The following is a 25,699-nucleotide window of genomic DNA, read 5'->3' as shown; positions in this document are numbered from 1 at the left end:
CTGACAATTGGATCGATTACATTCCTGTAGATTCGGGCCGTGTCTGGGTGCAGACCGGAGAGCTCATGGCTATCGGATTGCCTTTGAATAACGAGACGACCAATCGAAGAGGCAAGCTAAATAAGCTCAAATTCGTGTAATCGTACCTTACGCCCTGCTCTGATGGCAAGTATATCGTCTCATCAACACCAAACATCCATCAAGCCAGAAAATCCCAACTTCATCCATCAAAAACCCCGTCATTCCCTCCTCTCTCCCTCCCCCAAACATCTCCCCTCCCCAACCGCCCTCCTCGCCTCCTCCAAACCCCCCTCCCCAACCTCCCTAAACCCCCTCGAACTCCTAACCCCACACGCCAAATTCGCCGTCCCCTCCCTCCTCCCCCCCTCCTCTTCCTCTCTCCCCCCTCCCCTCCCCGAATCAACATCCGCAATCTCCGACCCGCCCCCCAAATGCCTCATCAGCTCCGGCGCCACGCTCCAGCAGCGCATTCCCAAGTCCCGACACGCTTCCAGCACTCTCACGTCGTACGCCGCCGTGCCGAGCGGCGCTTCGCGCGTCGCGATGTCGTGCAGCAAACGCTCTGCTGCGGCGCGAGTGAGCGCGTAGCCGAAAGTGCAGAGCGGGGAGACGGTGGGGTGCAGGAGGCGGGTTTGCGGCGGGACGTTGAGGGAGGCGAGGAGGGTGGCTGTTTCGGGGGAGAGGTGGGTGGGTGGCGGGAGGGTGGCGTCGGTGTAGGAGAGGGAGGGGTGCGGGTAGGTTGTGGCGGTGAAGGCGTCGTTACAGGTGCCGAGCCAGAGGATGTCCCAGGCTGTTGGCGGGGCCCAGTAGGTTTGGGGGGTGGGCGGTGGCGGGCTGAAGTTTGAGAGGAGGGAGCGGAAGGCGGACGCTGCGAGGGGGATTTGGGTCGTGCGGAGGTGGATGTCCCAGTCGATGTCGTCTTCGATTACGAGGGTTGTGGTTGCGTTGCTGGCGAGGAAGGTGCGGAGGGCATGCAGATGGCCGAGCCAGGCGAGGGCGGAGCCGCGGGTTAGGGTTGAGGTGTTGGGGTTGGTGCGGAGGTGGGTGATGTCCGATTCGGTCCATTGGGGTTGCGGCGGGATTGTGATGTCGAGAGAGGTGATGTTTGCAGCGAGGAGGAGGCCGGATCGACGTGGTGATTGGGGCCGCGAGACTGCGAGGATTGACCCGAACTGTAGTCTGGGTGTCAGTAAGACATATCGGTTTTTGGTGAGAGATGAGGATTGAAGTATGAAATCATTGAAGGGATTTGCAATACGAGCGAGAAATCAAAGGTCTGTTTAATTGGGCTCTTGCACGTGGAATGAATGGCGATACTTACACCAAGGGTGGAGTTGGCGGGCTTCAAGGCAACATCTTCTAATGACTGAGGTTGCGACTCCTCATCGAGAGGCTTTTGCACCGCGAAAGACGCAGCTTGCTGAGTCAATCTGGCGACTCGTACGTGATCACCAAAATCTCTGTACAGTCCGAGAGTCAAAACGAACAAAAGCAGGACGAGCACCAACCGCTGCGATCGCGGGTCCATTGTGCCGCATGAGCAGACGGCGCAGGTTTGACAAGAGACATGGCGGCGGCGATTACTTTAGCGGGTTTGCAACCACCTGGTGAAGATCAATAGTGGCGAGGAAGGGCAGCACAAGCTTTGCGGGAAGCAGCAGTGGCGGCGATTGCACGATGTGACAAACGTGATGCGGTATTACCTGCCTGGCTTGTCGTTGGACGTCGCGCGGAGCCGTGGAACTCTAAAGCGGCTGGCTTCACACCTCATCTCGGATGTGCCGCCACGAGCTGAAGATCTGAGATAAGGATTGTGATTTTGTATTGGTGGAGGGTGATAGTCTTTGTGGGGTGCAACGCCTATTTACACAAGTGCCAGAGCTGGCAAAAGTGATATCGGAATTTTTGTCCGCTGATGAGTGGTCTGTTCAAGCACCTGGCAGCATGAGAGTGACGGTAGGTAATCATCTGCGCGGGCGGGAAGTCACATTCGTCAGAGAGACTTGTCCGATGTGAAGAATATTCTCATGCAGAGATGAGACGAAGTCATTGCTTCAAAAGTTGCACGATGGCCCCTGTCCATCGAACTGATCCAGCTGTCTCTGCAACGGCGCGTCCGGGTGTGAACATACACGGTATATCATTTCTGCATCATGTTCAATATTGACGCAACGCACTGCCATATTAGCGCAATCCGAAGATGTAGCCAGGGATTTGAAGGGCAGTGCTACTATCGACTCGCACTTGTGTGAGCAGGGAGGTAGGGCAGTGCCAGGGTCAAGTATAAGGATGCTCAGGGACACAAGCTCGAGACAAGCAGGGGCCGAGCCGACGCTGATCGCGGATGCACGGCGGCTGTCGGGTAGACGTGTGTACAGTGGAAAGGTTGCAAGTACCTGCGTATTGTGTGTACATGCAGAGGTAGGAGAGTGGGCGCTTACGTAGGTGTGCATGCCGCCAGCAGGAATAGTCGCTGCATCACATGCACCATGTAGTCGTCTGCGATCACATGGCCGCGGACGGTTTCAGCACCAGAAATAGGCACGATTGGCACGATTGGCGACGAGACACGCGCGTTTGTTTGAGCAGTGGAGCGGCGCAGGCGCTAGGTAATAAGGTGTGCCTCCTAGCCGCGGGCCTGGCTGGCTCCCTGTTGGCCTGGTTGCGCCCAGAACTCCAGGCGGAGCGGCGGCGCCAGAGCCTGCATCTGCCCTGTCGCATCCCACCTCTCCCCACACTCGCCCATGCCTCCACCAGGAGCGCCGACATAAACACCCATTCGCCGTCTCGCCCTTCCCCTGCACCCGTGAACACCTCTCCGAACACGCACATATCCCGCTCTATCCGTCTATCCGTCTCCCCGTCCTCACACGCGCAACGCTGCCCACTCCCACTCTCGCATTGCGCGCCAACAGCCGATACGAAATTACCCGTCGATCCCTCCCGCCTGCATAACAGTCACGCGCTCGCTTCCTACAAATGCAAGCGAGGCAATAGCTCGCGCCGCCCCGCCACACCCTGCTCGTATCTTGATTTCGCGACCTGCTCTCTCGTCGATATAGGCCTCACCAGCTCTCACGCACGCGTCCACTCCAATATGCACCATGGCGGACCCTGCATCTCTCCCAGAACGCAAGGTCTCTCGCTATCGATCGCAGCGACAAAAGGCTCAGCGCGCCCACGAGTATGATTATGACGACGTGCCTCAGGTTCCTCAAGTAGACAGCTCGCCGCAAGACGACGGCGTTGCGAGGAGCAAGTCGCGATACCATCGCAAGAGAGGAAACACAGGGGCTGGCGCTGCAGATGATCGGGGACGCGTCGGTACATCGCACGGTCAGAACAACGCCTACGATCAAGGCTACGATGATCGCAACTCGTCTTCGGAGCGCTACGACCGTCCTTCCACTGCGAAAGCTCCACCCAGCAGGCACGGAACACAGCGACCGGATGCACGAAGGCACATCAGTCCTTCAAATCACCCGTATGGCCATGATCTGAGGAGGAATCCAAGTTTTGAGCCAGGCTCAGATAGGGAGCAAACACATCGTGTCACCCCAGTCATCCAAGACTTCTCTCAGATCGCGCCTTCTCAGCCAACTGGAGAACTGTTTCCTCCACCTCGACCAGAACCTGCAGAGCCCACTCCCCCACCTGTCCGAAGAGACGGTCCTCCCACGTCGGATCAGATCAAAGCTACCAGAAGCACCAGCGCATTGCCAAAGTTCGAGGATGAAGAGGAAGACCATGGTGGTTGCTTCGGTCTCTTCAAGCGGAAAAAGAGCGATTCGACACCAGCTGCAGAGATGGCGCGACCATTGTCCGACCATCGTCCGAAATATATCATCCATGGAGGCGGCGGCGTTATGCCCGGGTCGGATGCGCCTGTGTCTGCCGTCAACACGGGCGACCGAAAAGTGTTGATCGAATGTGGCAGGTCGAAGATGATATTTCCTGTGAAGCCAACAACAACTGGCGTCGATCTCATCAGAAGCGCGTCGACAACAATGAGCGAGCGAATCGATGTGAAGTCTGCAGTTTTGCTGGAAAATTTCGCGAGCGTTGGCGTTCAAAGACCCTTGCGTCGATACGAATATGTTCGCAACGTGATGAACAGCTGGGATACGGACCGACAAAACAGCCTTCTGTTGGTTGACCCTCGTACAGGCAGTTCCGAGCCAGAGCTGAGTCTGGCCGGCGCTCCAAAGCACAGGCCAGAGGAATCCTCTTGGCTACTGACATACTCGCAACGGCCCGGAAAATGGGAGAAGCGATTCGTCACGCTTAAGTCGGACGGCCAGATCACATGCCAGAAGGACCCGGAAAAGATCAAGGATCAGTTCAATGTTTGCCACCTGAGCGACTACGACATCTACACACCAACCCCCGAAAAGATCAAAAAGAAGATCAAACCACCGAAGAAAGCGTGCTTGGCCATCAAGTCTCAGCAGAAGTCCAGCATGTTCGAAACCACACAGAACTTTGTCCATTTCTTTTGTACTAACGACCGACGCACGGCCGACGATTTTTACGACGCAGTCCAGAATTGGCGCAGCTGGTACCTCGTCAACGTTCTGGGCGAAGGAGAGAAACCTCAATCTCCAAGTAATCCAGAAAAAGAGGGCGGAATCAGCACAAGCTTCACAGCACATGGCCACAGGAAGATGGATTCCACAGCATCACACTATCAATTGGGCAGCTTCAAGCCGCTTATGGACACAGATCAGATTGGTCGACGGCCTTCTCAGCGACAGGCTCCTCGAGCGGCGCGAATCACATCGAACGAGGAGCGTCAACATCTGAGCGATGAATCACAGGCGCCTGCCAGACGTCCAAGCACAAGGAAGCAAACTATGACATCAAGGCCTAAGTTGGCAGAGGACGAGCCGCTTGTCAACCTCGCCAGACAGCCAACATCAGACGGGCGACGAGCATCGATTGAAGAGAGCCGCCCAGAAGAGTTCAATTCATCTGGCCTCCTCGGTCGCTCCTACAGCACCCGACAACGCGAAGCCGCAGCCCGCGAAGCAAAACAACAGAACCCATTCACAAACGGCAGCAACCTCCTCAGTGCCGGTACAGACGGCCCTCGTCGCCAGACCTCCACCCGCCAAAACCGCCGCGGCGGCGGCGGCCAAACAAGCGACCTCGGCCGCTCAAACTCCACGCGCGCCGCCAACGGACCCCCAGACCACAAACCCCTCGTCGACCTCACGCCCCACTACCGCGAACCGCCCCAGCACAACCCAAAAGGCCGCGGCCACCACCCGGACCAAATCGGCCCCGGCGGCCTCATCGACTCCGCCACCTCCCCCGACGACCCCATCGGCATCCCGCCCGCCCACGACTGGCGCGGCCGCAACGCCGCCCAGTCCAACAACGCCGCCACGGCCAAACCCCGCTCCAACTCCCGCTCCGGCGCCGACCACCAGCGCAGCCTCCGCCCGACGGCGTCCCAGCGCCGCCCAGCTACCGCGCGCCCTTCGACCGCCCGCGCCGCCAACAGCGAGACGGCCACGAGCGGCAAGGCCTTTACGGGCGAGGGCTTGCTCGCTGCGTCGCAGGATGGGTGGGGCGGGGGCACGAAGGGAAGGGGCGTCATGGATGGGTCGAGGGCGAAGGGGCCCATGGTCGATTTGGGGCTTGAGAGCCAGTTTGCGCAGGGCAGTTTGTTGAATAGGGTTGAGAGGGAGCAGGGGGTTGCGGGGCCGGTTATTGAGAGGTAGGGGGCGTTTGTTTGGGGGGTTTGGAGAGGTGTGCGATAGATATACCCTTGGGATGAGGTAGGGTGGGTGGGTGGGCGAGGCTGGAATGGTAGTGGTTAGGTATCTAAGTTTTACTTTTTTTCACACAGTGTGTCTACATTTGTCGTCGAGATTCTTCTCTTCCTGTCTTCAAGCGGTCTGCCGCCACGAAGCGCACCTGGGCACAAAAGCCTCGTTTACGCCTTCATCGCCTCCCTGAACAGCGGCGCAACCTGCTTCCGACTGGCCTCCAAGCTGTCCTGCCTCCACGCCTTCACCCACGCAACCCCATCTTCCTTAGCCTCATATCCCTCCAAATCCACCAACTTCAGCTGCCCACCCGCCTGCTTCACAAATTTCTCCGCCGCTTCGACCGGCTTCCCCTCCTCAGCCGCCATCAACAGCAATTCCCTCTCGAACTCGCCCTTCCCATTCGAAAAAGCAGTCATAACCGCAAACAACCCCAACTTCCTCTCCTTCGCAAACGCCGCACACGCCCGCAGCAGCGCTTTCCTCCCCTCCGCATCCGACCCCTCCGCCTCCCCCGCCGCCTTCTCCTCCAAAAACCCCAACCCCCTTACCACGCTCGCCACCCCCAACTCCAGCCCGCTCCCTCCGTCAGACCACGCCTTGTAGTCCTTCCGCAGCACATCGCCCAACGCCAGCGGCCCGATATCCGACTTCGCCGCCTCGAGCTCCCCGTAGAACGCATCCCTGTCGAACCCGACGCTCAGCTTCGGCGAGAGGTTCACGAACGCTTCCAGCAGCTTGGCCGCTCGGCGGTCGTGCGCCGTCACTTTGTGCGCGCTCGTCAGGTTCTGCGTGTCGATCAGCACGGCGCCCAGCGCGAGCAGGGCTGCTTGCGCGTCCCACGTCGACGTGTAGGCTGTGTCGTCGATGACGTCGTAGGATTGCTGCCCGTTGGCGGCCCCGGTGCTGGACGAGAAGAGGGCTAGTTGCACCCAGGCGTCGTGTAGGTGGGTTGCGACGAGGGAGGCGCAGGAGCCGGAGGGGGTGATGAGGCGGGGTTTGCTGGTGGGGAGCACGGTGTTTTCGTCCGCGTGGTGGTCGATGCAGGCTGTGAGGGAGGTGGGGGTGGGGAAGAGGGTGGCGAGGGGGCCGGTGAGAGCGTTGTGATCCACGAGGGTGAGGGTTGTGGTAGCGGGGGAGAGGTTTGGGGGAAGGTCGGAGAGGGTGATTAGGTCGGAGGGAGTGAGGTTTGCGTGGCGGAGGAGGGTGGTGAGTTCGGGGCGGAGGGAGAGGTCGGCGGCCGGGATGTTGGTTAGGGGGATTGTGAGGGTGTTGGAGCGCAGGGCTTGGGTGCTGGAGGAGGTGATGTAGCCGTAGACGATTGCGCTGGCGATTGAGTCGAGGTCGGCGGATTCATTGCCGACTACAAAGGTGGTTTTGGCGTTGGTTTGCGAGGCTTGTTGGAGTTGGCGTTTGGCGTGGGAGAGGAAGGTTTTTACTGAGAAGCGAGCCATTTTTGTCTGTTCTCTTTTTGTTGGAAATTCCTTCTTTCAATGGCTTCTGATCTCGCCAGACTGAATTGTCTGACTGTGAATGAAGTTATTTGGCTTGCGTGACGTCTGCAGCGTGAGACTCGCATGTGAATGCGGGCTGCTGCAGGGTCCTCGAGTGCTCTTGGTGGGGTCGGCTTCACCTCTGGAACATTCGCTGCTGCTTCCCACGACATTGTTGCCTTCCCGTAACGACGTTACTGTACTCCTCTTGAAGAACTCTACTTCTTGCGCTGCTACAACACTGGATACATACCGTGATCGCACAAAAACCATCTTCGCATTCTCACGACACTATCCACCCGCACGCAGATTCCCTCATCTCGAGCCGACAGGAAGCGAGTCACACCTCCACCATGGCAACCCAAGCCGCGCGCGGCAAAGAACTGATCGAAGCTGGCAAGTACCAAGAGGCCATAGAACCTCTCACTGCAGCTCTGAAGGAATCCCCAACCTCTCCGAACTACCTTACTCTTCGCGCCCTCGCATACCAAAGAAGCCAGCAATACCCAGAAGCCCTCGCCGACGCTGAAGCCGCCGTCGCCTACGCTCACAAGCGTGCAAAGAAGGAACTCATTCTCGACGCACAGATCCGTCGCGGAATTGCTCTTCACAGTCTGGGGCGCTATGGCGATGCTCGTTTCGTCTTCGACATTGTCTCGCGCATGAACAGCGAGGCTAAGGATACCAAGCTTTGGGTGCCGCGGAATGACAAGAAGATTGAGGCGCTTGGAAAGGATCATGAGCAGGTGAAAGTGACGGTCAAGGAAGTTCCGGACATCCAAGAGACTAAATCGGAGGAGTCGCATGAGCCAACACCAGCAACTGCCGCCGCGTCAACACCCGCACCCGCCAGACCCCAGCAGACCCCCGTGGAGAAGATCCGCCACGACTGGTACCAGAACAACCAGAGCGTCTACATCACCCTCCTCGCCAAAGGCGTGCCCGCCGACAAAACCCAAGTCGACATCACCGAGCGCTCCCTGACCGTCTCCTTCCCCGTCGCAACCAGCGGCACAACCTACGACTTCACCCTCGACCCTCTCTACGCCGCCATCGACGCCACGCACTCCACAACCAACGTCCTCCCCTCCAAAGTCGAGATCATCCTCGCCAAAGCCACGCCTGGCCAAAAATGGCCCGCCCTCGAAAACCCCGACCCCCTTTCCTCCTCCGAACCCACCGCCTCCCACGCAACCTACACCGCCCCGCCGCCCCAACCCAGCGGCCCCTCCTACCCAACCTCGTCGCGCTCCGGCCCCAAGAACTGGGACTCCATCGGCGCGGACGAGGACGAGGACGAAGGCGGCGACGCGACGAACGCCTTCTTCAAGAAGCTCTACAAGGACGCCTCGCCCGAGGTGCAGCGCGCGATGATGAAGAGTTTCACCGAGAGCAACGGCACGGCGCTGAGTACTAATTGGGAGGAGGTGAGCAAGAAGACGGTCGAGACATTGCCGCCGGATGGGATGGAGGCGAGGAAGTGGGGGAAGTAGGGTGTCGCGTTGGCGAGCGAGGTGGGGTTGAGGAGGTCGGAGCGTCGAGGCTTCGACGTGACGTTTTGATGCATGGTTTGCTTGCGAATTGTCACCTGGGTTTGGGGAGTTCGAAGGCATTTTCAGCAGGGCGTTATGGGCGTGCACAAAGCATTTGGTAGGCACTTGAAAGGACGAGTGCATGGAGCAAAGGTTCGGGCATCGAAGCGAGTCAGAGGAAATCGTAGATTCACGTATGATCAAGCAAGATCGCTCATTTATTTCCTGCATCTATAAGTGTCACCAGAACATGAATTCCTATTCCAGAAAACTCCACACCGTGCTATGACCGCCGACCAAGCAGCAGCACCGGTTCCGTATTTCTTACAATTCATTGCACTCATCATAATCCTCGCGCCAAACCCTTCTCTCCTACTCCAACATAGCCCTCGCAGCCGCCTTCTTCCTCTCCTGCGCCTTATCGTTCTTCTTGAAAAACTGGCTCCGCCCCGCGTCCCTCGCCGCCTTGCTGCCCCTCGCGTACTCCATGTACGCCATGTGCTCGCCGCCCGCAAGACTGCTGAGCGTGCCCGCCTGCCTCTTGACGCCGGTGCCTTTCCCGCGGCCTTTGTTGCGCGCGACGTTGCGGTCGGAGAACAAGTCGTCTTTGATGTCTTCCACGTCTCCCGCCGTCTCGGACTGCAGCAGCACGTCCGTCAGCAGCGACATGCGGTCCTGCTGGGAAGTGAAGGCCAGGTTGGGCATCTTGTCGATGCCGTTGAGGTGCGTGATGACTTTGAAGGCGTAGCCCTGGTCGACGAGGAAGGCCTGGCGCTTGGAGGAGTAGAACATCTCGTTCGTGTCTTTCGAGACCAGGGAGTAGAAGAAGGCGTTGAAGCCTTCGTCGTTGCGGCGCTTGGCGCGCAGGATACGGCCGAGGCGCTGCGCTTCTTGGCGGCGGGAGCCGTAGTGCGAGGAGATTTGGATCAGGCAGGTTGCTTCGGGGAGGTCGAGGGAGGTGTCGCCGATTTTGGAGAGGAAGATGGAGGAGACGGCGTCGTTCATTTGGAAGTTGGCCAGCACCATTTCGCGCTCGCGCTGGCCGGTGTCGCCGTAGATGTAGGGTTTGGTCATGCCCTCGGCGTACTTTTTGAGGGCGTAGACGTTGTCGGAGAAGACGATGATCTTGTCGCCGCGCTTCTCGTGGAAGTCGATGAGGAACTGGCAGGCTTGGAATTTGCGTGGATTCATCGTCGAGAGGAGAGATTGCTGGTTGACCTTGCCTGTTGCGTTGATGTATTCGGAGTAGAACTCGGTCGTCATGGGACACCACACTTCGGCGCACTGGACGCGCGCGATGTGGCCTTCCTCGCTGAGTTGCAGCCAGTTGGCTTCGTAGAGCTTGGGACCAATGAGGAAGTTGAGATCCTTAATCTTGTCGTCTTCGCGGAGTAGTGTCGCTGTCAGGCCGAGTTTCGAGTGCGTCTTGATCTTGCTGGTCACTCGTCGGAACATCTCAGCTGGAACAACGTGGACCTCGTCCAGGACCATGAGACCCCATTCGCGGCTCGTGATGAAGTCCATGACCTGCTGACTATCGTGTGCTCGTCTCGTATTTTGCGTGACCATGCTGTATGTGCAGATGATAATACCAGCTTTGTGGTTGAGCTTCTCCTTCTCGCCAGACGTGAAAATGGCGATATCATCTGGGTTGATATTCGACCACTTCTTGAACTCCTCTTTCCACTGCACCACACTCATGGCCGATGTGCATAACACAATCGCACTCTTCTTGATGGTACACGCCGCCGTGATACCAACCAGCGTCTTTCCAGCACCACATGGCAGGACGATAATTCCAGACCTCGCACGCCCATTACCGAACATCTTACTAAGCGCGTGTTCCTGGTAATATCGAATCTGCACGTTAGGCCGCAAATCGATGTCCAGTCCAGCGTTCTGCTCGTCGTTTCGAAAATCGTACTCTTCCGTCAGCGGCATGGCCAGATGGACGTTACACCGCTCCTGCACTTGCTGGATCATATTGCCGTCAATCTCAAAAGAGTGCACTTGATCCACCTCGTCATCTTCATCATCTTCCTCCCGCAAGTACTCCGTCATGTCCTTCTCCGCGTCCCGGCCGCCAAACTCATCATCCGAATCCTCATCCGACTCATCCCTCTTCTGCGCCTGCTGAACATTCGCCTGCGCCTCCCTCACCCCAGCCGCATCCTTCGTGCCCGGAATCACCAGCTCGCCCATCTTCGCCGCCTTCTCCGTCTTCAGCTCCTCCGTCTCCTCCACCCTGCACTTGCTCACCACCTCGTCCCTCAGCAACCGCTGCAGCACCGCCGCATCCGAGCTCTCGACGAAATACCGGTTGTGCTTCAGCACCAGCCTGATCTTGCCGAAACTCTGCGTGTTCATGTGGATGAACTCCTTGATGCTCTCCGGCAGCTTCGTCTTCGAGAACAGCTCCAGGTCCCTTATGATGTCGTGCTCCGTCAGCCCGACGCTCACGGCGGCGAACAGGCTGTGCCCGTTGATCGTGTACTCGTGCACGTTCGTCGTCCGGCTTTGGGGCTCGGCGATGTTGATCAGGAAGGTCTGCGCTTGCTTGAAGGACGGCGAGAAGGTTTCCATCACCACTTTGCCGTTCGCGGCGTCGAGCCAGATGGGGCGCAGGCGGTGGTCGGGTTTGAGCTCGAGCCCGGACAGGTCGCGATCCATGCGGAAGAGGTGGGAGGCGGCGTCGCCGGAGGCGCGGGGGCGGTTTTTGTTCGCGTACGTGGACATGGAGAACTTCTCGACCATTTCTGTTGAGAAGGGCATGTCAGTATGGTAGGGGGATGGTAGCGAGGCGAGGATGGGAGGGATACTGACTGTCGTATTTCTGCGGCGCCGCCCTGCCTTCCGGGTCCGACTCGCTGCCCATGGAGTAGTTGTCGTCGTCGTCGCTGTCGATGCTCACCGGCGTGCTGACGCCGGATGCCACGCGCTTTGAGGCCCTGCCGTTCGAGGCGGGCGCTTTGCGTTTCGGCGCCATGGTGGATGCTGTGTTTGATGTGGTGATGGTGTTGACGGATGTCGCTGCTGCTTGCGTGGACCGCAGGCGCGGCGATCAGGCTCTATTCGCTCGATTCGCGCATGGACGTCTTCCTGGGACACCGAAGCACGGTCGTGATGTCGGGCGGGAGGTTTGGAGTGCGGACGTTGCGGTAATGATGCCGTGCAGCAATAACCGTAAGGCTGCAAGCGTAAGTAAGCTCGACCAGGCAAGCATGTGAACCTAAGCCCGCCGACGGCATCGGAAGCCTCGGAACCATCCCCCGACAAACGCCGCTAGCACAACTCAAAACCGCAGGTCCCGACCGTTACTGACATCAATCCGCAATTCGTACTTCCAGTCCAATCCATCTCGCCTTCCCTCCAAAAACCACCCACTCAACCACCCAACCACAACCACAACAATGAACACCGTATGCTCTCCCATCCCCATCGCCTCTCCAACCTCACCTCCCTAACTCAGCAAAAAACAGAAGGCCTCCGTTGCCTACGGCTGGGGCGTGCTGATCCTCGCCGGCGGCGGCGCCTACTACTTCGCGAAGCGCAGCATCAACGCCGACCGCGAGGAGCGCGCGCTCGCCATGGAGCGCAGGCGGCAGGCGACGCGGCCCGTTCGCGCGAGCGACGTCGCTGCGTCTTCTTCGAGGAACGGCGTTTCGGACCGCCCGAGTCCGAGCTTGGAGGCCGGCGCGGATCCGGCGCCTGTGGGGCATGTTGGGGAGGAGAATGGGGTTGCGAAGGGGAAGTTTGAGGCGGCGGAGCCGTTTAGGAGTCGGAAGGGGGATCGGTTTAGTTGAGCGGGGATTGAATGAAGATAGTGAGGGAATGAGAAGAGGATGGGAGGATGGGATGTACAGTACAAGGATTCAAGACGGGAGACAGCATGAACGACATGCTGTGATTATGAGGCAAAGAGATGGAGAATGTACATGAGAGGAAGCAGACGACTGAGGAAGATTGAATGACCTGGAAAGATCCCTTCGTCAGAGGGGAAGACTGTACGCTCGGGATGGCGTTTGCTATAGCAAATCTGTGTTTGCTATGTGTATATATATTTTCTCGATGTCATCAAGAAACGATATACGGACAAAGGTTGCGGGGAACATGACCGCAGGGTATGTGTTGCTAGACAGTGAAAGCACAAAAGAAACATCCCCTCCAACGCCGTCATGATCATGTATGCATAGGTGGAAGCCTGTGTCGGTCGAGCGAGCACTTGAGCTCCAGTGTCTTCATTCACGCCTCTAGCGGGCGAGACGCTTCATGCCAGCGTAGTCTTCCAATGGCGAGCAGGGGAGGCAGTCACGGAAGCTCAGTGGGCGGCTGTGCGTGGTGTTATTAGCTGAGCTTTGAGGTGCGTGAAGGTAGGTGATGGCGTACAGATTGGCATAGCGACCATCTTTCTTTGCATTCTTGCTAACCAGAGCGGCGCCGGCGAAAGGTGCACTGAAAGCCAAACAGCAGTAGCCAGCGGTCATGACAGCTCCGAGGCGGTCTGCTCTTGTTGCTCTTGCGCTGTGGGCGTAGTAACGCAGAGTCTGGGCATAGAGAGGCTGAATGTGGAAACGCATGCTTGCTGCGAATGCTTGCCGAAGCCAATGTGTGTAGAAGATAGCTTTGGTGGTTCGTCGAGGGGGTGTTTGTTCAATGGCAGCTAGCCAGCAAAGACAGCTCCCGGCAGTGCGGAAGAGGGCGACTATATGTACGTCAGGGTCTCTGACGACAGTGAAGGAGGCACGCGCCTGTTGCCTGCGAAACATCGTAAGACTCCGACGCAAGCAAACGGACACGCGTGGCGCGGCATAGCCTACCAGAGACGAGTGATGGAACTGATCCCACTTATCTGATCGAAGGCCGAGCGTCGCAGGTAGGCGATCTGCGCCGAAACAGGGACCGGGCCCCTCCGCTGGTGGTGGAAGGTGGGGAATCGCGTGATGGCTTGAGTCGTGGGAATGGCAGTGTTTGCTCGGGAGGTGAGAGCGGTGTTGAGAGGAGCGAGGAAAGACACGAGCAAGCGAGCAGGTAGGTATGCACAGAGAGCCTATCTACATATCTACCGTGCCCCTGGCGGACGACGCAGAAGGGACTTGTGCCACAGTCACCTGGTGCGGGTAGCACCTCATCCACGCGGAATGACGCGCGCGGGCGCGCTTGCCGACGTTCAAGCCCGCAGCAGTTAGGCTTCTTAGGCTCCTCAGGCTTCCAGCCAAGGGTTGGAGGGGCTCCAGTGGGGCGGAGAGCTCTCTCAGGGCTGGCTGGCTGCACATCGCGCCATCCGCCGTGTCAAAGTCGCCTTCACGTGAGCGTCGGAGGCCGGGATGGGTGGGTGGATGAGAGATCAAGCGCTGCGCCCAGTCGGCGAGACGCTCCCACGCCCTCGAGCACGGCCCGGGACTTGGTGAGGCAGTCGGGAGGAGTGGGAGGAGTGGGAGGAGTGGGCACGCCATCACACAGCCGGCGACAGGGCAGGCTGCTGTCGGCTCTCGTCCTTAGGCGCTGCGTTGTCTGGTGGGTGGGGGGTCGTGCTCCAGCACTTGACGCAAATGCCCTCAGCCTGCTGTCCGAGCACAAGGCTGCCGCGAGCATCGTCTATCCCCCGAGGGTCTGGGATCTTGCGGACGACTGCTCCTCTGCCTCATGTGCAGCTTTTCAGCACGCCATGTTTCTGCTGAAGGGAAAATGCAGACTGATCACCGCAGCAGTCGCTGCCCGCATTCAGGAACCTCGGGACAGGCGAACGCGGGACACCTTGATCGCATCATTGACCTCACCTTAGTAATCCAGACAAGCAGTCCTAGCTACCGTAGGTAACAATCGCTGGCATTGCTACCATACCAGCCATTGACACAGCATCTTGCCACCAATTGCATCCAATAGTATAAGGCACTGTTCCACTAGCTACACAGATCAAACCCAATCATGGTTCTCCGACCTCCCCAAGTACCCCAAATCCAACCAGAGCAACCCTCCCAAGATGCCTCAAGCAAACCCAAACAATCCCCCGAAGACGCCTCCATGACCAATGGCATATTCAACGAATACAACACCACCGCCCCAACCTCCACCAGCAACCGCGCCCTCTTCTCCCTCGCCCACAAAACCGCCATCGTCACCGGCGCCGGAGCAGGCATCGGCCTCGCCGTCGCCCACTCCCTGGCCGAAGCCGGCGCCAACGTCGCCATCTGGTACCACAGCAACAAATCCGCCCTCGACCGCGCCGCCGAGATCGAGAAACGCTACAACGTCAAGTGCCGCGCCTACGCCGTAGACGTCACCGACGAGCACGCCGTCTGGCACGCCGTCCACTCCATCGCAGCCGACTTCAACGACCGCCTCGACATCTTCGTCGCCAACGCCGGCATCCCCTGGACCCAGGGCCGCATGATCGACGGCGACACCGCCCACTACCGCAACGTCGTCGCCACAGACCTCGACAGCGTCTTCTACTGCGCGCGCGCCGCGGGCTCCATCTGGCGCCAGCAGTACGCTTCGGGCAACCGCTCGCTCTCCGGCTCCCACGAGCTGCAGCACTACACGGGCGGCAGCTTCATCGCGACAGCCAGCATGAGCGGGCACATCGCCAACATCCCGCAGCTGCAGTCGGCCTACAACGCCGCCAAGGCGGGCGTCATCCACCTCGCGCGCTCGCTGGCCGTCGAGTGGGTGAGGTTCGCGCGCGCCAACAGCGTCTCGCCGGGCTACATGGCGACGGAGATCAGCAAGTTCATCCCGCCGGAGACGAAGAGGGTTTGGAGGGGAAAGATCCCGATGGGGAGGGAGGGCGAGGCGGAGGAGTTGAAGGGCGTTTATCTGTTTTTGGCTAGCGAGGCGGCGAGTTATGTTACGGGGCAGGATTTTGTCGTTGATGGGGGGTATACTGCTGTTTGAGATGATGTTTCAAGTTTGATGGTGGCGATGATGATGATGTTGATTTGTGGCTTGGATGGGATGCGAACGGCCTGTGGACCTTGGAAAAGGATTTGAGGGAGCGACAGAACGTTGTTTAATACATAATGTGAAGGGGGGTATAAATATATGCTCGCTAAACCTCACCGTGAGGTGGAACCCATCATCTGCCTTTTGTATCGTACATCAGCTTGCCCCTCTCCTACTCTTGTCCAAGCGCGCTGACATTATGTTACACTTTGAGGGCACGACATTTAATCCTCGAAGAAATCACTGAGCATATCGCCCCAGCTCGATCCGCCCTCTCCAGACTCGCCTCCAGCACTTGGAGGCGGGCCCTGATCATCTCCACCCCAACCGCCACGACCCCAAGGATCCTGCGACTGGCCCCAGACCTCGTCGCCAGAATCACCAACACCTTGTCCAGGACCCTGCTCAGGAGTCCCACTTCCGCCCTGGAACGGCTCATTGGCCTGCGGACTCGCATCATCCCCGCCTCTAGGCCCATACGCCCCGCGCTGCATCGCCTCATAACCCGCCATCGTTCCCGCGCCCGCAACGGCGCTCTCGCCCGCCGCTCCAGCGCCAGTCCCCAGCCCGCGTCCAGCAGCCCCAGCAGCACCCTCCGCCGCGCCCACCGCGCCAGCTTCCCCCGCTGCTCCTGCGCCTGCTCCCGCACCAGCACCAGCACCCACAGCACCACCCTCCGCCGCCCCGCCGCCCATACCCGGAAACCAAAGCGGCATGAACCCCCCGCTGCCAGCCCCCGAGTGCCGCGAGAAGTAATCGAAGTCAATACTGACAGCCGCAGCGAGCATCACCGCGCGCTGGTCCAGCGTCATCCCCGCGGCCTCCCGCTCATACCGGCCTACTTCCCGGCCCTGCGCCGTCTCGAGCGCGCTGCTCTGCGCCGCGCTGTCCATCCGCAGCGCGTACACGCCCGTGTCCGTGAAGATCTCGCGCGCGAAGCCCGCGAAGTTGCGGTTCACGCTGCCGATCGTCGACGCGTCCTCGGCCCGCAGCGTGAAGTCCCACGACAGGAAGCGCTCGTTGATGTGTGCGAACTGCGACATGCCGGCTGAGAGGGCGCGGTCGTTGGGGTGGGATTCTGTGAGCGCCGTCGTGGTGTTGTCTGGTTTGTCGCCGGATGAGAGGGCGGGGGTGGAGGAGTTGGAGGGAGAGGGGGCCAAGGGGCGGTAGGAGAAAAGGTCGTATTTGCGCCGGAGAGGGGCCCAGATTTGTTGCGCTTCGCCGATTACGCGCATTTCTTCCAGGGGGAGGGGCGAGACTTGGGCGACGGAGGAGGGGTTGAGGGCGGAGTTGGCGCTTGTTCCTTGCAGGGCGGTGGAGGGTTCTAGTTGGTCGTAGCCGCCTTCGGGCACGGGATCGTAGATCCGGATTTTGCTGTTGATCCAGGCGAAGGGCCGGTGGATGCGCAGGACTTCGCGCTCGGAGGCGTCGAAGATGTGGGTTGTGAAGGAGCGGTGGGTCTTGAACATTTGGCGCGCGAAGGCACTGCCCATGCCGTGGTCGCGCTCTGCGATGTATCCTAGCGTGTTGCCTTGTCCGTCCATCATGATGTAGCGGTTTGCTTGCTCGAAGCCGATGATGATGTTCATCATCTCGATCTGGCGCTGAATTACAAGACTGCTGTTTCCCAGGATCGCGAGCGCCGGGTGGTCAGGTGGGAGGACTCCATCGGGGTCGGATGGGATGTGGACTGGGGTGACGAGATCGGACGAGTCGGATTGTGCGAGCGTGGTTGCGAGTTGCGTGTTGGGCTTGGGAGGCTCTTGCTGGTCTTGCTGCTGATTCGCGATCTCGTGGTTTTGGTGGTTGCCTGTCGCGCGTTCTCCCCATGGCCGAGATCGAGGCGGCGGCTTTTGAAGCCATCTTCGTTGGTTAGCGACGGCAAGTGAGGTTCGTGGTGCGCGTGTCTCTGCTAGACTGACGGCTGCCCGAGGCAGAGCCCGGGGTAGTCTCGATGATAATCGCGCTGCTGACATGATCGATCGTGTGCGCTATCAGTGTAAAAGCGCAGGTTGAGTAGGGAATATCTAATTCCCAAGGCGAAACGCCATGTCGATGTTTCTGGAATGATGTCAAAGTTGGTCTCTCAAAAAGCACGAGAATTGAGACCCTTGAGCTTGACGCGGCGGGCCGCGGCAGCAGCAGCACCTTTCGGCTCGCAAGCCGATGCGAGAGGTTGCTTCGGAGTCAGATCGTTTGGTCTGTACATTGACAGGGAAGCCTACATTTCTCTTTTTATGTCTTGGACGAGAGTCTTCGAACTGTAGCTACGAACGCAATGAGATAGTCATTTCTATCTCAGCTGATTTGCCTGATTGAAACATCTGTCGCTCCAAGCGCTTGCAAATTTCGACTTCACAGCTTGAAACTTTCATTTCGTCTGACAATACCGACATCCCCATTCAGGATTTTGCCCGCGACATAACCAGTCGACTCTGGATCTTCAGCTTGGACCAAACTATTCTCTTACCTCACCTGGTGACCAAATCCACGACAGGCAGAGGGATCCTCCTCCTGGCTGCAATATACCCTGCTTGATCGCAAACCTTAGCCGGACTGACGGATCGATTTCGACTCATTGGGATTGATTTGCGCGCTTTTAATTCACTATGTCTGAGGCAGTGCCTCCGGTTGCGATCGGTCGGATACCGGAGACTGCGAAACCCGTCGCGGACAGCAAGGATGCGAGTCCAAATACACAATCGCAACCCTCGCAACCGCTTAGCAAAAAGCCACCGCGCAAAAGGGGACCGAACTACGCCCATATTCACCGCAAACCACTCCCTCTGGACGTCCACCCTCTGCCGGCTTTCCATCCCACAAATCCGATCTCGCTGCTGCGGCTCGCCTACGCATTTCTCTCACAGTTAGTTTCGCCACCAAAGTCACACCCGGAATGTCTCTACGTTGGCTACTTCTCTCCCGAATCGCGATCTGTGCACATCACGGATCCGGCTCAAGTAAGGGCACTATGGGAGATGGGATTCTTTGGCAAGGGTACTTTGAGCAGAAGTGAACCCAGCTGGATGGAGAGAGAGCAGGCGAAGCTCAAGGCTGGAGGCAGAGGTCGCGGGACTGCTGAGGAGGCTACGAGGAAGCGAAGAGAGGAGAGACGATTGTTCAAGTTGGAGCGTGCTAGACTGGAGGCGGAAAAGATCGAGCATCAGCGTGCGGTCGAGGAGGGTAGAGCTCTGCGTGAGCCTGAGGTGGATGAGAATGCTAAGCTGGAGGGCGATGCTGTACCTGGCGCAGACGATGCCACGGCTGATTCCAACGAGATTCCTACAAGATCTGCAGAGATGAAGGCAGAGACGGAGGGCAGAATACCCGATGCCGACGTCGTCGCCAGCAAATCCGCAACCGCGGCCACCCCCGGCAACAAGGGCGCAGACATAGCATCAACCGACGTCGTCCAAGACGAACCGACCGAGGACCCGACTCCCGACATCGAAAACCAAGAATATCTCCAACTCACCCTCGAAGAAGCCTTCTTCCTCTCCTTCGGCCTCGGCGTCCTCGACATCCAAATCACGCCCGGCTCAACCCTCAAATTACCAACCAAAATCCAACTTCAAAGCAAGAAGACCCTTCTCTCCCTCTTCGCAAGCCACGCCACCTTCCCTCCTGAGCCTTTCTCCTCTACTCTACCAGCGCCCGATAGCCCCTTCCTCCTCTCCTATGTCGCCTACCACCACTTCCGTTCTCTCGGCTGGGTCGTGCGCGCCGGCACGAAATTCGGCGTCGACTACCTCCTCTACAATCGCGGCCCGGTCTTCTCGCACGCAGAGTTCGCCGTCATGATTCTGCCGTCTTACTCGCACGCTTACTGGTCTACGGAGGAGGGCAAGCAGGCGAGGAGGATCAAGGAGCAGAAGGATTGGTGGTGGTTGCACTGTGTTAATCGTGTCCAGAGCCAGGTGAAGAAGAGTTTGGTACTGTGCTATGTGGATGTGCCGCCGCCTTTTGAGGGAGAGGTGGGGAATGTGGCGGAGGTGTTGAAGAGGTACAAGGTTAGGGAGTTTCTTATTAGGCGGTGGTTGATGAATAGGAGTCGTGGCTAGTTCGATGAATCGGTACGGCGGGGTCCTACGATTGTTTAAATGTGCAAATTCGGTGTATCAAATAAGGTCGTGTATATGATGATCATGCGGAACGATCACCACAAAAGCAATCCGGGAGAGTCGAAGAAGGTGAAGAGAAAACCTACGCTGTGAGCTACTTTGCAAGCTATACTGGCAGTCACCTCTAAGGAAAGCTGCAGAGGACCAAAGAACGCCTGAGCGATTTATCCCGCAATGACTGTGTTGTCTACGCCCGTGCCCCTGACTCGCTTGGAAACATATCTCCTACGATCTACCTTTGCACCATTCGGGGTCCAACATGACCTGTCTCGCCACATATTCTTCAATTGCGACGAACCTTGGACCTCAAGTTCTACGCTCAAGCCTCGCCCGCAAACACTATGACCGGATTCCTCAAGAAATCCGTCGAACGCTCCATCCACTCGTTCCTCGCCATTACGCTGGGCCGCACGCTGGTGCCAGACGAGCGACTGAACCGATGGCTGGGCAGGGAGCCCAGAGACCTGGAGGGAACGGAGCGGACTCAGCCGCCGAAAGATCATTGAGAAAGACCGTGGATGGACCGGACTAGTGACTGGTGTTGGATGATCTTCCATACTCGGTAACGGCTGCCTCCTTCGCTTCGATTAAGCTCGAGGGTGAATCGATTGTAACGTAAGTATGCTTCATCGAGGTTACCGAGGCTGGCGTTACTTGTGCTGACACTCAATCAGAATAATTCTAAATTTATGTATTCATAGCAGATTCTGGGAGATCTTCGGAGTGGAAAGATCGGTGAGGGTCGTTTGACGATTCTCAAACGTCCCATACGACAAAGAAGTAGCGTTCATGAGAAAATGGTGGCCTTCGTAATTGGGATGGAAGGATTTATGCGGCGGAGCTTGGTATATGTCGATAAGGTCGAATGTCGATGATGTAGATCCCATAACCAACAACTCACCTCCACTCCCGGCAGAGAAGACATGCCCGACATCATCTCCTCTGATATAAAATTTGTAGCCAGATGACCAGGAAGCTTCACTTGAAAACTTCGTGAGTCAAGAGACCTGGTGGACCACGGTCGTGAGATCAGAAGCCAGGCTTTACGCTGTCCTGCCGCATCAGTGGATCAAATTGGCCAAGACGTGATTAAGAATCGAAGTGAGATGGTAGTTTCGTGTTACCCGTATGGTGAAGGGCCTGGTGAACCAATGGTTTATGATACATGATAAGCGTGGTGGTACAATTTGCCTTTGATTACTCCCTGATACAGTTCTTCCACACGTCCAGTGCTTGGGCACCGTAAGTGCCCTCCGCTGGTAATTTCGCCTCGATCGAGTTCGCAAGGTTGTTCAGGCCCGCTTCGTAGTCTGCAATGATCTGATTGGCTTGGGTAGCCATAGGCATCTGATCACCAAGCACTTTCTGCGCGAGCTTGAGACCATGCCAAATCGGTACACCCTCCAACATCTCGAAGACCGGACCGTATTTCGGAGGCGCGAACGACGGAGGTTGCGCCATCTCGCCGATGCAAGAAATGAGACGTGTGACGTATGCGCTGAGCACGCCGCCCTTGTCCTGCTTGTCTTGAAACTTGTATGCGTTGACAGCGGCAAGCTCAAGGTAAACACCAATGATATCGGGTCTTTGCCTTGGGTCGTCGCGTGACAGAACCTTGCCGGAGCCGTGCTCCTCCGCCTCCAGCATGAGAGCGAGCTGTCGCGCCTCTGCCAGACCCTTGCGCACCGCACCCTCACTCCAGTTGTCATTTTGTGCCTGGCGGTGAAGTCCCAACACAACGTTTCTCAGCACCACCTCTTTCTTCAGCGTCATGCCCGTGAAGCGGCTTTGCTCCAGACACTGGATGATCACATCGAGCCTCCCTGCATTCACCGCTTTCCGCGTGATCTTCCCCATCATTGCATCGTCTGGCGTACGCCCGTAACCCGTCAATCCAGCAAGCAAGCCTGGTAGGTTGGACCAGGCTTTCCTGTTGCCCGACTTCTCCATGAGGCCGATGGCGCGGTCTATGAGAGATTTCCGGCTCGGAATCTCTGTGTGACGGTCTATCCATTTGAGGGGGATCTCCTCTCCACCAATCTCAACGCTTTGAGGGTTGTCGTGGAGCTGTTGGCGGTATTTGGTGCCGAAGATAAGCCTTCGTTGGTGAGAGTCCAGGTATCCCGGTATGAAGTGCTTCGTGCGGAGCGTGGAGAGGACATCGTCGAGCTCGGCATTAGAGGTTTCGTGGAATGTGGGAATGCCTTAAGCACAATGTGATTAGCATGAATATTCCAGCATCGTGAATAGTGCTCGATGTACCTCTCCGCTGGACAGGCGCGCTGGAGAATGCGCGCTTAGAGGCGGATCGAATGTCCACCTGCACAGCGCGCTGCACGCGCATAGAGCATCTTGTGCAGACGGAATTCATTGTGCCTTGCGATTGGAGGCGCGAGCGCAGTGGAAGATCCTCGCGATGCTCCCGTGAACTCCATCCAAAGTCGCTGTCCCTCCTCCGTCTCGAAGACTTGGCAGGCACTTCCGCGGCGAACTTTGACCAGCATCACGCGGTGGTATAGCCAGACGTCCGACAGATCACATCCACACCTGGCAACCATGTCGTTATCCTCACAGTCGGCACGGCCTCTGGCATGCCTCAAACAGGCATTGCGACAATGCCGCGCAGAGCGGCAACAGCAGCAGACGCGGTCCTACGCCGCCGCTGCTGCCGAAGTGCAATACCCGTCTCTACAGACACGCTACCCTTTGCCTGCTAAGAGCTTCCGGACGAGCCAGGCCACAAAGCAGAACCGTAAGCGTAGCTTGGACTGTACGATTGAACTTATGCTTACACTCTCCAAGGCTTTGAGACAGGAATGCGCAAGATCCCCGTTGCTCCTCAGGTCCCCTCCACCCGCAAACTGTGCCCCGATCCTGTGGCCGCCGTCACCGCCTCACAAATCTCTGCGCTTGATGCTACTGGCGCCCGTACTCGTCTCTTCAGCCAGGAAAACCCCGACCGCGCGCGCGTAGGCGATATCCTCCTGGTCCGCCAAAAATCTGGCGAGCCCTTCTCCGGCGTCTGTATCAACATCCGACAAGGGAACTCAAAGATCGATTCTGCGATCCTGCTGCGCAACAACCTGACGCGCGTCGGCGTCGAGATGTGGTACAAGATCTACAGCCCGAACGTGGAGGGAATTGAAGTCGTGCAGAGGAAGGCCAAGCGCGCGAGGAGAGCGAGGTTGTATTACATGCGCCAGCCCAGGCACGATGTGGGCAGCGTGGACAACATTGTCAGGCAGTATCTGAGACAGAGGGCCGGTGGACCTATGAACAATGCAAAGGGCAGGGACGCGCGCTCCAACAAGAAGAAGAACAACAAGAGGGGAAGGAACTGAACCGTCTGAGTGTACAATTGTGTAAAATTAAGATATCATATTCAGAGACAATTTTTTGATCAACTGAAGGTTCTCAAACGACCTCAGTAGGCACGGTATTGCTTGGGCGAGCAAGTCTGAACGTCGTGCTAGAGGACCAAATTGTCACCACCGTCAACATGAAAACGCATGGTATGCCGGGACGCTTCTCGCATTACAATACGGTAGACAAATTGATCGTTGTCCAGGGGTCGAAACTGCGGCGATAGGCTTCCAGCGAGCCACTACTCATGGCGAAACAAACAAGCGGATTTGCAAGCCTTTCAAACTTAACAGTCTATCTACATCTACATCGAAACGAGTGTCCCGGTCAATCATCCCTTGCAAGCTCTCAATGGAACATTGAGCACCACCTTCGCAGCAGCCCCTCCTCTCTCCCTCATGCTTCGAAATACGTGCCTAGTACGCCCTTACTCCCACTTGCTCACTTTCGAATACTTCTTGTGCGGCACATGAGTCGAGCGGCGCGCAACCGTCATCCTCTTGGTGACGGTACCCTCAACATCATCAAGGTCGACACAGCCATCAACATCTTCCGTCGAGCAAAGCGAAGTAAGCGTCTTGCTTGCCATGTCACACAGCTTGCCGTCTGATCCCACAAAGTCTGGGCCCCAAGAAGTCTCAGAGTTGCAGAGGTTACCGGCCGTGTGGCTTGAGAAATTGGAAATGATGAGCTCGTTCTCCATGTCTTCGGTGCGAGCCTTCAGGGAGCGTTTGCCTGGAGTTCCTTCAATGGCAACAACGTCAGTGAGTGCTGTCTAAATTTGCTCGAGTTAGACTTACCGCTGATAGGGCCCTTGTCAGTGCCCCAGACGGTCTCTGTACACTGGCGTCCATCATCGAGGGTCTTCTGTGCATTGTCGCCGACGTATGGCTGTAGACGGAACTTCAAGGCGGCCTTGTCGGTCGGATCCTGATCAACGCAGTCAATACGGCTACTCGCGGATTAGTGGGAATGACATTGCACTCACGCCGTTGCCGTCCAGCCAGGTGCAGTACGGCTTGATGTTTCCATCCTCGTCGATGGCCTGGTTCCCGTAGTACCATGGCTGACCACAAGCGTAGCCGATGTCGCCCAGCCAGGCACCCTTGGTACCTCTGCCGTCAAATTGGTTGACAGCAACCCAAGAAATGCACGTGGCGTCGTCGCTGTTCTCGACACTGATGTAATCGGCTTGAACGCCTGGCTCGGCTTGATCGATGGTCAGGGAGACGACGCCTCCGTCGCCCATGCTTCCGCTGCCGGATTTGCCAAGGTAGATGTTGCTGTTGTCGAAAGCGTAGACGGCCGTGATGCCACCGCCCTGTGTTGCGAGCTCGAAGTTAGCGTTGATCGACGGGCTCCCAAGTTGGACGGGCTTGATAGCTTACCAGCTCGCTGCTGTCTCTGTCGCCGAGACCAGCTTTGATTTGAACTTCAGCACCTTGCGGTCCTCCACCAGGCAGCTTGCGGTACTGTCAGCTTCGTTCATCAGTTGATGAAATGAGTAGCTGGACGTACGTTTGACTGCGCGAATCCCACGGTTGTGAGGATAGCGCTAGCGAATCCGATTGCGTCGATGAAAGCGGCGGCGGACATGATTGATACGGGGTTATATGGAATGCGTGGAAAAGACTCTTGTGAGATGTGCAAGTTCGAAACGGGCGAGAGACGGTGAGCTTGCTTGAGTTGGACTGAGAAACGCGTCTGAGGACTTGCGCTTTTATACACACTCTTGCGAATAGCACTGCCTAACAACATCACGGTTGCTCAGACTTCTCGCTCGTATTCTTCAGATCCTACAACGAAGAGATATCAAAGTCGAGGCAAGATCGTCGCTCCATTGCAAGGAATGTCTTCCAACTCGATAGTCCACACGCTTGCAAGAGACAGCTGAGCGTAGGAAGCCTGCGCTCGCGACACTTGGGAGTGCGCATACGAGGAGTATTCCGATAGAATTGAGGGGCGACAAGCCTTTAGTTTCGCTAAATGACGTCGTGTTGTCATTCCAAGACGTCGCAAGACGCGAAGGATGTGATGCTGCGCTTGTGTTCAAGCGCACTGTTGTTGCTGCAGCGCTACATTCTTGGCCGTGCATCCTTCATAGGCCTTGACCTATGGTTGCTAAAGTCACGTTCTGCAAGGCTATTGCGGCTGAAATTCTCGAGGCCCGTGAGGAGCGAGGGTCCTTTGAGCAGGCCTATGTCAAGTTATGAATATGCTAGAACATTGTGGGAAATGAGAAACGTCGTGCAGCAGAGAAGCATTCAGCCAAAAAGATCGCTGAAAAAGATATAGATATTAGACGTGCCATTTGACATAGCGTGGAGTGGGATGGTACTTACTCTCGTTGCCGACATACCGGGTCTGGCCACGACTCACAGTGCCAGGCGCCATGCTCCGGGACGAGACTCCCGTCGCAGGTACGAGACCAAGAAGAGTGGGGTTCGTTGCCT

General features: G+C 57.6%; 14 protein-coding genes across 14 annotated transcripts; 7 read left to right on the top strand and 7 right to left on the bottom strand.

Annotated features, from left to right (window-relative positions):
* Positions 1–239: 239 nt before the first annotated feature.
* WHR41_05185 (uncharacterized protein) lies at positions 240–1,549 on the bottom strand (the record flags this gene model as incomplete). The annotated part of the gene is made up of 2 exons (XM_069373790.1): positions 240–1,193; positions 1,343–1,549. The coding sequence occupies 2 exons, from the start codon at positions 1,547–1,549 to the stop codon at positions 240–242; spliced, it is 1,161 nt and encodes a 386-aa protein (XP_069229544.1).
* A 1,576-nt stretch (positions 1,550–3,125) lies between these two features.
* On the top strand, positions 3,126–5,747 carry WHR41_05184 (uncharacterized protein; the record flags this gene model as incomplete). The annotated part of the gene is made up of 1 exon (XM_069373789.1): positions 3,126–5,747. One exon carries the CDS (start codon positions 3,126–3,128, stop codon positions 5,745–5,747), a length of 2,622 nt encoding a protein of 873 aa, XP_069229543.1.
* Positions 5,748–5,962: 215 nt separating this feature from the next.
* Positions 5,963–7,249, bottom strand: WHR41_05183 (uncharacterized protein; the record flags this gene model as incomplete). The annotated part of the gene is made up of 1 exon (XM_069373788.1): positions 5,963–7,249. One exon carries the CDS (start codon positions 7,247–7,249, stop codon positions 5,963–5,965), a length of 1,287 nt encoding a protein of 428 aa, XP_069229550.1.
* A 392-nt stretch (positions 7,250–7,641) lies between these two features.
* On the top strand, positions 7,642–8,781 carry WHR41_05182 (uncharacterized protein; the record flags this gene model as incomplete). The annotated part of the gene is made up of 1 exon (XM_069373787.1): positions 7,642–8,781. One exon carries the CDS (start codon positions 7,642–7,644, stop codon positions 8,779–8,781), a length of 1,140 nt encoding a protein of 379 aa, XP_069229549.1.
* Positions 8,782–9,009: 228 nt separating this feature from the next.
* Positions 9,010–12,003, bottom strand: WHR41_05181 (uncharacterized protein). The gene is made up of 2 exons (XM_069373786.1): positions 11,644–12,003; positions 9,010–11,576 (listed from the first exon to the last, which is right to left on the bottom strand). The coding sequence occupies exons 1-2, from the start codon at positions 11,804–11,806 to the stop codon at positions 9,193–9,195; spliced, it is 2,547 nt and encodes an 848-aa protein (XP_069229548.1). The 5' UTR covers positions 11,807–12,003; the 3' UTR covers positions 9,010–9,192.
* A 153-nt stretch (positions 12,004–12,156) lies between these two features.
* WHR41_05180 (uncharacterized protein) lies at positions 12,157–13,024 on the top strand. Its single transcript, XM_069373785.1, has 2 exons — positions 12,157–12,239; positions 12,300–13,024. Exons 1-2 carry the CDS (start codon positions 12,231–12,233, stop codon positions 12,621–12,623), a joined length of 333 nt encoding a protein of 110 aa, XP_069229547.1. The 5' UTR covers positions 12,157–12,230; the 3' UTR covers positions 12,624–13,024.
* On the bottom strand, positions 12,789–13,861 carry WHR41_05179 (uncharacterized protein). Its single transcript, XM_069373784.1, has 3 exons — positions 13,638–13,861; positions 13,207–13,575; positions 12,789–13,149 (listed from the first exon to the last, which is right to left on the bottom strand). The coding sequence occupies exons 2-3, from the start codon at positions 13,395–13,397 to the stop codon at positions 13,071–13,073; spliced, it is 270 nt and encodes an 89-aa protein (XP_069229599.1). The 5' UTR covers positions 13,398–13,575; positions 13,638–13,861; the 3' UTR covers positions 12,789–13,070.
* Positions 13,862–14,745: 884 nt separating this feature from the next.
* Positions 14,746–15,714, top strand: WHR41_05178 (uncharacterized protein; the record flags this gene model as incomplete). Its single annotated transcript, XM_069373783.1, has 1 exon — positions 14,746–15,714. One exon carries the CDS (start codon positions 14,746–14,748, stop codon positions 15,712–15,714), a length of 969 nt encoding a protein of 322 aa, XP_069229561.1.
* A 272-nt stretch (positions 15,715–15,986) lies between these two features.
* Positions 15,987–17,738, bottom strand: WHR41_05177 (uncharacterized protein; the record flags this gene model as incomplete). The annotated part of the gene is made up of 1 exon (XM_069373782.1): positions 15,987–17,738. One exon carries the CDS (start codon positions 17,736–17,738, stop codon positions 15,987–15,989), a length of 1,752 nt encoding a protein of 583 aa, XP_069229601.1.
* Positions 17,739–18,371: 633 nt separating this feature from the next.
* On the top strand, positions 18,372–19,823 carry WHR41_05176 (uncharacterized protein; the record flags this gene model as incomplete). Its single annotated transcript, XM_069373781.1, has 1 exon — positions 18,372–19,823. One exon carries the CDS (start codon positions 18,372–18,374, stop codon positions 19,821–19,823), a length of 1,452 nt encoding a protein of 483 aa, XP_069229602.1.
* Positions 19,824–20,057: 234 nt separating this feature from the next.
* On the top strand, positions 20,058–20,389 carry WHR41_05175 (uncharacterized protein; the record flags this gene model as incomplete). Its single annotated transcript, XM_069373780.1, has 2 exons — positions 20,058–20,135; positions 20,195–20,389. The coding sequence occupies 2 exons, from the start codon at positions 20,058–20,060 to the stop codon at positions 20,387–20,389; spliced, it is 273 nt and encodes a 90-aa protein (XP_069229600.1).
* A 590-nt stretch (positions 20,390–20,979) lies between these two features.
* On the bottom strand, positions 20,980–22,298 carry WHR41_05174 (uncharacterized protein). The gene is made up of 2 exons (XM_069373779.1): positions 22,146–22,298; positions 20,980–22,087 (listed from the first exon to the last, which is right to left on the bottom strand). Exons 1-2 carry the CDS (start codon positions 22,252–22,254, stop codon positions 21,081–21,083), a joined length of 1,116 nt encoding a protein of 371 aa, XP_069229562.1. The 5' UTR covers positions 22,255–22,298; the 3' UTR covers positions 20,980–21,080.
* A 69-nt stretch (positions 22,299–22,367) lies between these two features.
* On the top strand, positions 22,368–23,562 carry WHR41_05173 (mitochondrial 54S ribosomal protein bL19m). The gene is made up of 2 exons (XM_069373778.1): positions 22,368–22,635; positions 22,686–23,562. The coding sequence occupies exons 1-2, from the start codon at positions 22,440–22,442 to the stop codon at positions 23,222–23,224; spliced, it is 735 nt and encodes a 244-aa protein (XP_069229605.1). The 5' UTR covers positions 22,368–22,439; the 3' UTR covers positions 23,225–23,562.
* On the bottom strand, positions 23,511–24,873 carry WHR41_05172 (uncharacterized protein). Its single transcript, XM_069373777.1, has 5 exons — positions 24,765–24,873; positions 24,635–24,709; positions 24,235–24,567; positions 24,047–24,176; positions 23,511–23,990 (listed from the first exon to the last, which is right to left on the bottom strand). The coding sequence occupies exons 1-5, from the start codon at positions 24,840–24,842 to the stop codon at positions 23,674–23,676; spliced, it is 933 nt and encodes a 310-aa protein (XP_069229606.1). The 5' UTR covers positions 24,843–24,873; the 3' UTR covers positions 23,511–23,673.
* Between the last annotated feature and the right edge of the window lie 826 nt (positions 24,874–25,699).

Source organism: Cladosporium halotolerans (genome assembly GCF_011745625.1).
Source record: "Cladosporium halotolerans strain TM138-S3 chromosome Unknown Sca14, whole genome shotgun sequence".
Classification (NCBI taxonomy): Eukaryota; Fungi; Ascomycota; class Dothideomycetes; order Cladosporiales; family Cladosporiaceae; genus Cladosporium; species Cladosporium halotolerans.
The sequence above is the reverse complement of the archived record's forward strand: the minus strand, read 5'-3'. Positions and strand labels throughout refer to the sequence as shown.

What these genes read in the sequence shown, in the direction of transcription:
- WHR41_05181 (XM_069373786.1), bottom strand. Translation starts at nt 11,806, where the DNA reads ATGGCGCCGAAACGCAAAGCGCCCGCCTCGAACGGCAGGGCCTCAAAG. An exon ending in GGCGCCGCAGAAATACGACA is followed by an intron (nt 11,577 to 11,643) that starts GTCAGTATCCCT and finishes CCTTCTCAACAG; the next exon opens with AAATGGTCGAGAAGTTCTCC.
- WHR41_05179 (XM_069373784.1), bottom strand. Translation starts at nt 13,397, where the DNA reads ATGCGTTTCCACATTCAGCCTCTCTATGCCCAGACTCTGCGTTACTAC. An exon ending in GATGGTCGCTATGCCAATCT is followed by an intron (nt 13,150 to 13,206) that starts GTACGCCATCAC and finishes CACCACGCACAG; the next exon opens with CCGCCCACTGAGCTTCCGTG.
- WHR41_05174 (XM_069373779.1), bottom strand. Translation starts at nt 22,254, where the DNA reads ATGAATTCCGTCTGCACAAGATGCTCTATGCGCGTGCAGCGCGCTGTG. An exon ending in CGCGCCTGTCCAGCGGAGAG is followed by an intron (nt 22,088 to 22,145) that starts GTACATCGAGCA and finishes ATTGTGCTTAAG; the next exon opens with GCATTCCCACATTCCACGAA.
- WHR41_05173 (XM_069373778.1), top strand. Translation starts at nt 22,440, where the DNA reads ATGTCGTTATCCTCACAGTCGGCACGGCCTCTGGCATGCCTCAAACAG. An exon ending in CCAGGCCACAAAGCAGAACC is followed by an intron (nt 22,636 to 22,685) that starts GTAAGCGTAGCT and finishes ACACTCTCCAAG; the next exon opens with GCTTTGAGACAGGAATGCGC.
- WHR41_05172 (XM_069373777.1), bottom strand. Translation starts at nt 24,842, where the DNA reads ATGTCCGCCGCCGCTTTCATCGACGCAATCGGATTCGCTAGCGCTATC. An exon ending in TGGGATTCGCGCAGTCAAAC is followed by an intron (nt 24,710 to 24,764) that starts GTACGTCCAGCT and finishes CAGTACCGCAAG; the next exon opens with CTGCCTGGTGGAGGACCGCA. An exon ending in CCTGGCTGGACGGCAACGGC is followed by an intron (nt 24,177 to 24,234) that starts GTGAGTGCAATG and finishes TGCGTTGATCAG; the next exon opens with GATCCGACCGACAAGGCCGC.